General features: G+C 34.1%; 1 protein-coding gene across 1 annotated transcript; it reads left to right on the top strand.

Annotated features, from left to right (window-relative positions):
* Positions 1-343: 343 nt before the first annotated feature.
* Positions 344-10,456, top strand: LOC132713161 (small ribosomal subunit protein eS10-like). Its single transcript, XM_060695648.1, has 6 exons — positions 344-477; positions 6,200-6,341; positions 6,878-7,061; positions 8,174-8,236; positions 8,593-8,645; positions 10,305-10,456. Exons 2-6 carry the CDS (start codon positions 6,201-6,203, stop codon positions 10,398-10,400), a joined length of 537 nt encoding a protein of 178 aa, XP_060551631.1. The 5' UTR covers positions 344-477; position 6,200; the 3' UTR covers positions 10,401-10,456.
* The last annotated feature ends 3,189 nt before the right edge of the window (positions 10,457-13,645 follow it).

Raw genomic sequence — 13,645 nt, 5'->3', positions numbered from 1 at the left:
GTTTTTTTTTCTTATTATTTCTTTTGTTTAATAATTTCTATATCTTCGCCACAGTAGGGTACGAAAATCGAACAGCGCTATACGAAAATCGGCACCGGAAGTTATTTCCGCTTGAAAAATAACATTAGTGATTTTCCTTCTTTTAACGTGTTAGAATCGAAATAACATCGGCCTGAGAGGTGTATATCGGCTATTTAACACCGGTTTTGTCGTTTTGATGCGACAAAATTAACCACTCAGGCCTACGGCCTTCGTGGTCAATTCCTACGCATCAAAACTCCAAACCGGTGTTAAATAGCCGATATACACCTCTCAGGCCGATGTTATTTCTTAAATACATAATAGTTAAAGGGAGCTTACTGTGTAAAGACTGGGTGATAAGCTTGCGGCGGTTACTTCCCTTGATAAGAAAAGCGAAGGTTTCCGAATGATACAAATTCAACTTCCTTTTCCGGTTTAGGTGAAAAACATCAGCAAGTATGATATTTATTCCTTATAATATCTGAAAGTATCATGAATACGCAACGATTAATTAATTCATGAAATTATGAAAAGTCATCTAGATATAGTGTCACGTACTTTGATGCTTTATTGCATGACACAATTGAGATTAATTGCTAGATAATCAATGGAAATACAGAGAGCTATCGATTCTTGTCCTGTCTACGTACAGTCTTACCCACTATGCTAACACCTTTCTTTGAAATATTTTAATGGAAGTTGCGAAATAGTGGTAGAATAAATCGGTAAACTGAGTTCAGGAACATATTACGTACCTGGAAATGTTGCGACCGGACAAATTATAAATTTCTAAATAATTGTGCAAGAATAGAGGTTGAAAAATTATGAATACTAAAGAATTTTCAGAATATATGTATAATAAATGACAACAATCACAATGATAAAGAATCTAATAGAATAATACAGAATCTATGTATGGCAGACTCGTAGAGTCACAGTACCTGTGCTCGACCAGCCCAGTGCTCGACCAATACTTCTATTTGTGTATGATTTATGCATTAAAGTGGAAAAACCCTTGGAGTTTGTGTGTGCTATTTGTACCTGACCTTTAACCTGTACACCATGTATAAGAACTCCAAGTTTGGTAGCTAAAGATACTTCAGCGAACAGGTTTTATAGTATTGCTAGACCTGTTCGCTGAAGCCAACCCCGTATCGAAAGTCAACCAGAACCATGACATTTTTATGTCATGCTGTAATTCAATAAATTTGCGTGATCTGGACAAAAGCTATTTTAATACAGGTAGTTTGATATATTTGGGACCCTTCAGTCTATATTTTTGAACACAGAATGTGAGATTGATGAAATATCGCCTCAATGTTTATCAGCCGCTTCACATTTCATAAAATACGCCGCCATTGCTGCCCTAATTATCATGTGACCAGCGAGAATTTAGGTTCGGATACCTTTGCATGACACGTGACCCAAATGCTATTTTTAATTGAAAACATGGCTTTGCAATTATGAATAACGGTGTATTTATTCAATAACAGACATTGTACCAAAAACATGTTAGATTTATATTGTTTTGAGTGATGATTCATGAATTATTTGTTTGTTTTAATAAAAAATCATACACTTACTAAAAAAAAGTGTACGGTCCGTTACTAAAAATAGATGCTAGAATTTCCAGAACATTAAGTCCCGCGAGATCTCATTTGAAAGCAGACTCCCTATTGGTAAACATTCTCTACACATTTCTCTAAAAAAATAGTTGGGTACACAATGTCATTGAAGTTTCATTTAAAAACAAAACATGAATTGGTTCAAAATTGATTTGTTTATCAAATGGTATTTTTATTTGACCCAAATTTGATTAAAAAGGGTGATTTAAATAGGTTTTTATGTACGGCGCACGAACTGTCAAATTCTGGTAGCCTTTGCAAATAGGGTTGACCCATAACTTAACTGTCGCAACGTAAAAATAAAAGCGACATATAAAGTTATGGAAGCCAGAACTACAAGTTTGGTAGAAGATTGGCCATTTTGCAGACAATATTAAACAGTACAAAACTACAATTCTATAATAAAAGTAGCAGTAAAAACTATTTAAAACACTGGAATAATGATGATGTAGGGCAAATGTGGACAATACTTTGTTAAATTGCCTTTACTCTTATGTTTCCAATTGATTTCCATAGGAAAAGTGCCCAAAAATCATCAAAACCCTGCTTTCCATAAAAAGACATGGGCTATGAACATGTAAACAAATATGGCAGCTGTACGGAAACAAATCGGGAACACACCACTAAAAGCGTAGACAATTTGTATATTACACCAAGTATCACACTAAACTACGTTTGCAGAGTGATTTTAGTAAAATATATATGAGAATAAGAAATCTCAAACGCCCCATTAAATGTAAATTCCAAAACTCTTACAAACACTTTATTTGTCAATTTATAGCATTTCCTTCGAATCATATTTACTCTCGTATTTACACCTATAGACACTACAACATAAATGTTTCAAAATGTTTTTGAAATAGAATTGTTGAACATAATAAGTCACATCTGTTCTTAAAAAATAAAAGTTCTGATAGAGATAAAACCACCTGGTCGAGCACTGGTTTGGTTGCCTGAAAAATATAGTGGTTTTATACCCTATGTACAACTCCGTGGTAAATTGTATCCTGATCTGTGTAATTAAAAAGCTTTAGCTTATTGTGAGTTTGAAAGGGCCAGCTTTGTAACAAAAATAAGTTTCCCAGCAAACTTTTTGTTCTGAAAGAGTTTTTATGTGTTTTTGTGAAAAACTGGTTGAGCACTGGTACGGTGACTCTAGTCCTAATTATAAGACCTATACGTAACCTATTTCATATTTATCATTCATTAATCTGATATTTTACATTTTTTATTTTCCAAGTTACGTTAGGTCTTAACAGATCTTTGCAAAAACGTGTAGCAAAAAAATTGACATTAGACATCGATTTAGATCTAATGCATTTTAACAATTAAAACAGCGTGTATTTACATAAATTTTGAACTATTTATGAACAAAACTAAAAATTAAATACCTTTCAACAAAATAATTGAACTGTCACACCCGAAAAGTCATGATTAAATCCTCTCATTTAATTAAATTCCATGTACAGCAGATATACAAATGGCCGCCATACAGTGCGCGAAATCTGATTGGCTAATTAAAATGCAAGCGTTTAAATGACTCCAGAATTTTCTAACGGAATATTTTTTCAACGAAATAATTGCCCATGCACCGTCAGTGTGTTCGAAAATATTTTTCCGTTCAAAAAATTGGAATCAATCTTTAAAACGCTTTCCTTAACCAGTATGGCCGATGAGCGAAATAGATTGATATTTATATTTTATTTTTAATTAATAAGTACATTGTTTGAAACTTTTTGTTACTGATAGACCATGCAATTGAAATAACAGAAGACTGAAGATAAGCTTTTGAATAAAGCTTGAAAGGCAAGTCAACAGACATTTTTTTAATTTTTCAAAATGCTACGCGTTTTTGACCAATAACTATTAGACGTCAGGCTTGACCAACATAAAACTATAACAAGCCTGTAACGTCTAATCTATTGGACTAGGCAGACTCGAAGCAAGGGCCTAACATAACTGGGCCATCAAGTACCCGATGAGCTGTCTTATGTAGGTGTCAGGGCCGGTAAAATCTCAGAAAATTGTATTTGTCCACGGACAAGTAACCTAAGAAATTTACTTGTCCGTACTCAATGTTCACTTGTCCGTATTTATATTTAATATTAACTGCAAATGTCAATAAAGAAGAGCAATATGATTATGAACTTTCTTTAATTTTATTAAACATTCTATGCCAAATGTTTAATAATATAATATATTATGCTTATAATATAATTTATTTATAAAATGTTAACGGCAGTAGATTAAAGTAGAACGACAGTGGTGGAAAAAGTGTGTATATTTTACTGGAAGGAGCATTGGTCTTTTGCCAGCACTTTTTTTGCCAGCACTTTTTCAGTTTTCCTTGCACCCAAATTGCTCTAAAATATTGTCTTCATTTTTTTTGCACTCTTGTACCATTTCTTATTTATTCACTCCTTATTCTATTCATCTATATAATATTCATTTTAATCCTGGTACTCTTGAGTTAGATTTGTCAAATTGATGACATCTGGCTTTTTTAACGATATAATTATGATTGCCACAGAATGTAATATCATATACGTATATACGCTTGGTTGCAGCAGATGAATTGTGAAAAGTTTGACATCATTGACATTACCATCGGCGACGATGAAACTGACATGTATACATTAACACCAGTATTAGACATTCAAAAACAAAGGCATTTTCACAAGAAATCTTTACATAAAATAAATTATAAAATAACTTTGTCCACATAAATTCAAGCAGTCAAATTGCCGATATGAGCGTAAATATTCCCGAATGACCTGGGAAAACTATACATGTACAATGTATTCAATTTTCATACAACACAGCAGTATTTCAAAGACAATTGTTGCGAGATTGATGCTGTGTCTGCTATCTAAACAATAAATGCGCTTGAAAAGACCACAGCTTCCAATTCAATTTTATGGCAGAACCCCGTTGCTACCGAAAATATTTTATTGCAGAGGCTAAGTCGGCAGTCATAAACCAAAACAAACATGTACCCTCAATAATTAGTTAATTGCCGCGCGCATGCAGTAACTGCATGACGTAAGGAAAACCCCAAGCCTGGTTGGTCGCTATTTATGTAAACACTTAAAATAGTAACACCCTAATATGCACGGAATGCCCTCATGAATGACACCACACTTCACACGCTAGTTTTCGTATTAAATGTGTGATTTTCCTTCTAATTTAGATCTATTAGAAAAGAACTAGATTTTTTTCTTCAGAATCCCTCTTTTAGCCGCCGAAATTTACTTGTCCACGGACAAGTAAACTGCAGAATTTTACTTGCCCGGACCTACAATTTTACGACTCGGGCAACTCGGACAATTGATTTTGCCGACCCTGGGTGTCCCAATTGACAGCTGATCAATCCACAGACACTTGGGGTGTGAAGCTCCAAACACCTTAAAATCCAAAATGAAATGCATAATTGTGTGATATCAATCCCAGCACATGTACAGACACACAGTACTTATCATGTATATCATTAAAATTTAATATATTTTTTCCATTTCCGATATTTTCACAATCCTTTTGTCCAACAAAACAGTAGTCAGTACATATTATTTTCTAATAGATAATGGTCAAGTTTAAACTTCAACATTAATATAAACAACACAACAGTGAAAATAAACATCAAATCTATTGCCATTAAAAAATGATTTACTCAATTTACATAATCTTTCGATAAATTCAAATGTGGCTCCCAGCTGAGCAGTATTCAAAAGCTCCACGCTTTGAATGCAAGAACCAGTCTGGCTATGGTCTGAGCCTTTATGATATATATTGTTTCCCATATTCAAAGTACAGCACATTTGAATACCGCAAAGTTGGGAGCCACATTTGAATATATATCGATATCTTTCAAATCGTCAACATCCACAAATTCAACATTATTTATATAAATTTATAAAAACTGACAGTGGTATTATATATTTTCATCATTATGATTTAGATAACAATTTTTTATACCTTATTATAGATAACTGTATTTATTTACTTTATCATTGCAATTTAAAAACTTCATGAAAATTAGTATGAGACTGGAGGTAACCATAGAAAAAAAATCACATACGAATTGTGATAAAAATTATACCCATCCATTAATAGCCATTTTGTATCTATATTGACAATGTGGTCGCAAAGAGATGGCAAAGAAAATTTGAATAGCTATAAAATTGTGTTTTATAATGAGACATAAATAGCTGGTTCAAATACAATTGAAGTTAAAGAAGTGTGTCATCTAGTATAGTCTAGAGAGTTTTTAAATATAGTCATGAATGTTTCATATGATTGATAAAAGGTTTGATGCTTACCTGAGCACTCAATTGTCATCCTCGCCATTGTTACCACAATTTATCTGGCATCCATCGTGTGTCATCTGTTGTCCATTTATCATTATAGTGGTGAATTGAAAAATCATTGTATACGCCTGAATGAGTAAAACTTCAGATGTTCAGAATTCAAACCTGGGCAATTCTATCACACAAATTCAGCAACACATGCTGCCAAGATCAATAAAATTGTAATAAAGTTTTTTCTGTATTTACCAGGATGTTGATGCCAAAGAAGAACAGAGTGTCTATCTACGAGTACTTGTTCAAGGAGGGAGTTCTTGTAGCCAAGAAAGACTTCACAGCACCTAAACATCCAGAAATAGATGTTCCAAACTTGCATGTGATTAAAGCTTTGACAGTAAGTACTTTTTTGATGAATCTTGATGGGCCATCAATGCTCTGTTGCATAGTTATTGCTGATATAGAAAAGACCACTGTTTATTTAAGCAAAGAGCATTGACCTACAATCTGTATATGTAGATGCACACTAGCAGTGCCTGCACACCCATTTTCAGGTCAAAAGGTCAAGGTCTCTGGACTTGCAATGACAAACATAAAACTGGCCATCTGAGCAATGTGCATTGTCCTAGAAAGTACAAACTTTGTATGTAGAGGCACCTTGAGGAGTTATAAGTTCTACCAGCCACACCTATTTACAGTTGAAGGTTAAGATGGATGATGACATGCCATGGTAATTAAAAGATACACAAAAAATCCATGTATTTCTGGATCGTCTTTCATATATACTTTACCTTATGAAATACATGCATATGTAATTTTGCCACTGCGAAAGGCTGATAAAATTGAGGGCATCTGTGATATTGGGACATATTACTTTATCAAAACCAAAATATTTTGATTATATAATTATGATTTTTGCTTTTGTTCTTTCAGTCTTTGAAGTCAAGGGGTTATGTAACAGAACAGTTTGCATGGAGACATTTTTACTGGTACCTCACCAATGAGGGTATTCAGTATCTACGTGACTTTCTCCATCTGCCCGCAGAAATTGTCCCAGCAACATTGAAACGTCAAACCAGGCCAGAAACAGCCAGGCCAAGACCTAAAGAATCCTATGGTATGTTGTTGAACTTGAATATTGATTTTGACAACATGGATTGAAAATTCCACTCGTCCACTCATATTTACTAGTAGACATCGATACAGGACAAGTACAAGATTGTTGTATGCTTTTCCAGTAGGACAAGAGGAAATTTACTGATGTAATAGAAAGCTAGAATTGTCAAAATCCGTTTGTTTACATCTAACAATGAAAAAACCGAAACACAGCTTGTGTTTAGGTTATATATTATTTGCGCACTTTATAAAGCTCTGAATGCATTGTTAATTGGATATGGGTGTGACTGGTATGTGCCTGATAATACCCTATAAAGTGCCGGATTTCTACATAACCTCAAACACAAGCTTTGTTTCCGGTTTTGGTTCGTTAAATTTATGTAAAGAAATTGATTATGAGAATTTTTAGCGGTCTTTTGCATTGGCGAGGTACTATTGCATCAGATTGGCAAAGTTTATCTTGAAAATCAAGGCAAAAATGCAGGATGAGTAGCAAAGCATGCAGGAAAAGTAGAAATTTGAAGCCACTCATCCTGCAGGACGAGTAGCTCTCAAAAGAATTTCAGATCACTGGACAAGGCACTACACTTGTTGCTTAAGTATTTTCATGCTGTCACAGCATCTGAGATAGAGTGGCATATAACAATTCTTCACCTGTGTGTGCGTCTGTCGTATCTTGCCATGCACTGTTACAAAATTTTGTCCTCTTTCCTACTTCTATTACATGTATCCTATAATTTTAATCGGCATTTAGAAAAAGTGGAGTGTTCTTTCAATAGATAGGCTTGCTTTTTTGTTGTTTTTTTCTTGACTTGTATCAAAAGATACTGGAAGTTCATGTTCATCAAACTTAAGCTTGTAAGCTCAACTTTATATTTTGTGTAAATTTCACTTAAAAAATCCAGTTGATATTGAAGATAAATTTCAGTTGTAAGCTCTTCATATTGCTAATAGATCTTTCCAAATGTTCCACTTTAGTGCTCGTTTTGTGAACTACTGTACTCTTGATAAAACTGAAGAATTGGCGAGTTATTCTTTATGATTGTTGTATTGTTTTCCTTTGTAGGAGTGACATTATTAAAGTAAGGATTCTTAATTTGTTATACATTGTAGGTGGTGAGGGCCAAAGGTCCCAGGCTCAAGACAGACAGGAATATAGGCGTGCAGCAGGACCACGTAAGAACACTATATTATACATATAAAGCTTCAAATATGAATTTTCTTGTAATGATCAGCCTTTGACACAAAATTTCTAGCCAATAATTATTATATACTCTTGACGATCACCTTTTGATTGAAGGTTTTTCTGTACAATTTATTTCTTGTTTCACCTAGAATGCTTCTTGAGAGCCTGGCTGTTTGAAATGAATTGCAATATTACACTACATAATGTCATAATAATATTTTAATGTTTACATATCTGTATAAAAATGACAACTTTATAATGAAATAATAAATTATATTTTTGTTAATATAGACACATTTCTAGTTGTGTTTCGAATACATTTCTATTGTTTATAATGTATTTACAGCTGGTGGAGACAAGAAGGCTGATGCTGGAGCTGGTGGTGGAGAATTCAGCTTTGTAAGTTGATGATTTATATATGTTTAATGGTTGCCATAAGAGCAGAAGTCTGTGAATTATGGTGTTTATATGCCCCCACTTCACAGTCTGTTGCAAGAAAGGCTTTTTTTATCTTGTAAAATGAAAACACATGATCTTCCATTTGTGTATAGTTCCACTTAAAGGAAAAGTAAACAGATTTTTTTTCTAACAAACATATGTATGGGTTATTCACTAGAAGTAGTGGGTCCTGCACTTCATCCTATAAAAAGAATAATTAAATATTTAGAAAGTTATGAAAGATAACACTACCCTTTTGGTTTTCCTTCCCAAGCATATCATAAAATGTTGTGGTTTAGATATTTTGCAATAGGTGAGCTGTCAAAAGAACCATTGGTTCTGGATACATGTTTTCAAACATTTCCTTGAAAGTTGGGTTTTTAAAGCACTCTTGCTGTATAAAATCTATAAGAATAATGCTAAATTCAGGGTTTTTGACATTTTGAATTTACTTCAGTGTGTTTGCAATGTCTTAAGAGTTAAAGCCATTGATCACCGAATGTGTGTATATTTTTAACAATGTTGTAAACAAATCAAACATCAATTTATCAACAACAAAAATTGCCAATTTTTTGTAAGTTCTCCAAAGCACAATGTGTTACCTTAAGGTGAGCTATTGTGATTGGCTTTTGTCTGTTGTGTGTATAAATAAACTTTTGTTTTATACAGCATTTACTTTTCTAAACTGCTGTATTAACATGTTAAAGCTTGACAAAGAGACTCTTGAGTTGTTCAAAGAATTCCATTCTATACAGAATTCTAAATGCCATGGTTGGGGAAAGAATAACTTTTCAAAATCTTCTAAAACATTTTCTAGTGAACATCTACTTGAAAGTTTGTTCTAATTGTAGCCCTTGGATCAAAACTGGCATTGTTGCAAGTTTTCCTTATGTATAAAGTGAAAACTTTAAAGATCTCCTGAAACCACTTAAGGCTATAGCTTAGATAAATGTGCCATTATGTCCCTTTTGCTAAAGAATTTTTGTAAGCAAGTTTCCGCAAGTTTTTAGAATTTCAAGATCATGACATAGGGAAGCACACTGATACTATCTTTAAATGTCTAGTTAGACTTTAGGAATTTTTTTTGGGCTTATTTTATAGCCGTTATTGGGTCATATTCCCAATTGAAAATAGTATATTATTTTCCCAATTCACAGGAAAAAATTCCCAATTGAAAGTTACAAAATAAAAATAATGAATAAAAGATTCTAAAATCTTTGAAAATAAGGGCTTCTTCAGTCACTGTAATAGTTCTTAAATGTTTGAAGATTCCATCCTAATCAGTAACAGTTTGCATTCTTTTAATCACTGCAAAATTTCGGTCATGCATTTTTTCCCAATTTTTAACAAAACACCGCTGAAATTCCCAACTCCATGGGTATGTGTCATGTTCCCAAAATCCTGGAAAAAAAATCCCTGGACTTGTTTGTTAAAAAAACTTGAAATTACCAAGATAATTGTTCAAAAAATTGGAACACTTTGTCAAACTTGAGTATAGGGTTACTGTAATACAGAAGGCTGTTATTTTGTTACATTACTGAAATTATCATTAAATGTTTATGGTACAAATGTAATTACTAATACTGCTCATTGATGTTTTGAAAATATTTTATGTTACAGAGAGGAGGTGCTGGAAGTGGCGCCCCATCTCGAGGTGGATTTGGCCGAGGCCGTGGAGGTGGTTTCGGAGCTCCTCCTGCTCCTGGTGGACAGTAAAAACATTAAATCTGTGTACATATAAAAATGAAAAAAATAAAGAGAAAAATACCAAATGTGTATTATTGATACTTTGATTATAGCTTGAGAAGAAGCAAAATGTTCATATTGAGCTTTCCAGATATGACCTACTTAGTGTGAACATAGTAGAATCTTTAGTGTCCAATTAATAGTGGTATGCAATATTAATGTAATAATTGTGGTCCTTAGTAAAATACAAGTTATGACATTGTCCTGGAAGTCATGGTATTCTAAAACTGCAACGCCAAAACATAGGATTGTGGTCCCTAGGATCATTTGGCATATCTAAGCATATATAGACTTGTGACTTGTATAATAAAGACATCTAAAATCTCACTACAACAATGCTTAAAGCAGAAGCTTTCCTCACCTTGTGGGCTCCTGTTTAATTTTATAGGAGACAGAGTGGTTTAGGTCGACCTCGTCCCTCACGGCTGTGGGCTAGAATCACAACAGGGATTTTGTATTCTTTCATATGAGGAAGTTATCCAGCCAGCTCTTGGAACGTTGGTGGTTCTACTCTGGTGCCAGGAATGGCAGTGCATGGACCTGCTCCACTGGAAAAGCTCAAAAGTCACCATATGACCTGAAGTGTGACATAAAATCCGAACAATTTTTAGCTTGTCTGGTTGAGGTGAAGTATAGTGATAAGTCTGGCATCTTCAACATGGAGGTTAACATTATAAATGTCGGTTTTGGTTGGTTAATCAAATTTTGTTAGAATGTTTGTCTCAATGAAACGAGGTCAAGTTTCGAATATAGGTCAAAAGCAGGTCACCAGAGCTAAAAATGGAAAATTCTAGTTTACACTAGTGGCAACTGTTTTGATCCAAATATCCTGGAAATTGATCAGAAAGGTTGTTTTGATGATTTTTATGCCCCCACAATGTGGGAGCATATAGCGTTGCACTTAACCATCCGTACGTCCCAAAATCTTTTGAACACAATTCCTCTTAAACTGGATGGCAGATTTTGCTTTCTTACAGGGATGAAAAACCTTAATGTGTAGATGGTAGTAAAGGAAGGAATTTTCGCTGCGACCAAATTTAACAGAATTATGGCCCTTAGTTGATTTTTTCACTATATACTATGTAGAAATTTTGTGAACGCAACTCCTCTTAAGCCGGATGGCAGATTTTGCTTAAACTTACAGGGATGAACAACCTTAATGTGTAGATGGTAGTAAAGGAAGAAATTTTTGCTGCGACCAAATTTAACAGAATTATGGCCCTTTGTTGATTTTTTCACTATATACTATGTGGAAATTTTGTGAATGCAACTCCTCTTAAACCGGTTGGCAAATTTTGCTTAAACTTCCAGGGATTAACAATCTTAATGTGTAGATGGTATTAAAGGAAGGAATTTTTGCTGCGACCAAATTTAACAGAATTATTGCCCTTTGTTGATTTTTAGTTTTCAACTTGTGGCACATGTAGTCCAAAAAATGTTTGACCTAGAGTCATAAGATTGACAGAACAGTGGCGTGTGGGGGCATCCGTGTCCTATGGACACATTTCTAGTTAAGTTAAGTTTAAATGTTGATCACCTAGAGTTAAAAACCAGGTCATGTAGCCTAAATATGGAAAAACCTTTTAAACACAAGAGGCTACTTTTTTGAACCAAATATCCTTAAAGTTGGTCAGAAGGTTATTTTGATGATTTCTAGGTCAAGTTCGAATATCATATTATATGGGTCAAAAACTAGGTCACAGCTCAAATATGGAAAAACCTTGTTAAGGCTACTGTTTTGATCCAAATATTTTGGAAATTGGTCAGAAAGATTGTTTTGGTGATTACAAGGTCAAGTTTGGATGTAGGTCATCTGTGGTAAAAAAAACTAGGTCACACAGCCCAGCCACGGAAAAAAACCTTGACACACTTTGGACTATTGTTTCAGTCCAAATTTCCTGGACATTGGTCAGAAAAATTGATGATTTCAAGGTCAAGTTTGAATATTGTTCACCTTAGGTCAAAAACTAGGTTACAGTCCACATTTTATTTAATGATTTTTATCCTTAATCTTTTACCCAATGAGCATATTGTGAAAAATGGCCGTTTTCACTGAAAAGCCTCCTGTTACAAGTTAAAACTACTATGAAACTATGAAAAATGCTTCAGTACTGATGAAACTTGGCACAAATGTTGACTGGACCATAGCCGCTGTAACAACATGCTCAATCTTAAATGTCATGTTAATATGGCATTTGGGGACGTCTCAAAATTGCGAAAAATCACTATTTTGCATTGTTTTTTTTCCATCAAAACTGATTTCAAAGCGCTGCAAATTCTCAATGAATTAAGATGGATTAAAAGGCTTTTCAGCGTCGGTTACTAGTTACCCTGAGATCGACCTGAGTGAGTTAAAACCTTTTCGCTTTCAACCCCCTGATGCACCATTTTGATGGGGGGGGGGCGCCGAAAAAGTGGTCACTTTTTTAACAACATTTCTCAAAAGAAAATCTAAATTGGGCATTTTTTCACTGTTTGAGGCCTCAAAAGGGGGGGGGGCAAAAAGCCGTCAAAACACGCCTATATAAGGGAAAAGGTTAACAAAAAATTATGAAAAACCTTAGAATTACCCAAAAACTAGTTTTCCATGTTAACACGTGCCCTTACACTTAATTTTGGTGAAAAATTGTTTGTTTTGTGACATTTTTTTTAAAAAATTTTTAACTTAACCTTTTACCCCATGAGCATAATTATTGTGAAAATTGGCCATTTTCATTGAAAAGCCTCCTGTTACAAGTTCAAACTGCTATGAAAAATGCTTCAATACTGATGAAACTTGGCACAAATGTTGACTAGACCATAGTCTCTGTAACAGCATGTTCAATCGTAAATTTTGTTACCATGGCAACGGGGGACGTCTCAAAATTGCGAAAAATTACTATTTTCCATTGTTTTTTTCCATCAAAACTGAGTTTAAAGCGCTGCAACTTCTCAATTAATTAAGATAGAGAGCGTCGGTTACTAGTTACCCTAAGATCGACCAGAGGCCATTTTTAGCCTGTCACATGTTCAAAATTTTCTTGGCGATGAGCGAGTGGTTCAACTGGAGATGTAAGAGGATTCTGGGTTACCGCACAAACTTTGAGGTATACAAGACCTCTATATCTTCATTTAGTTGAATATGATTTTAAACATATTTATTTTAGATCCATTGCGAAACAAGTTCTTACAACTTACATTAATCACTTTCTATTTCGCTTCCTGGAACCAACCAG

Source organism: Ruditapes philippinarum, unplaced genomic scaffold, assembly GCF_026571515.1.
Source record: "Ruditapes philippinarum isolate M1 unplaced genomic scaffold, ASM2657151v2 ctg312_1_1_1_1, whole genome shotgun sequence".
NCBI lineage: Eukaryota > Metazoa > Mollusca > Bivalvia > Venerida > Veneridae > Ruditapes > Ruditapes philippinarum.
This window is presented reverse-complemented; position numbering and strand designations above follow the sequence as displayed.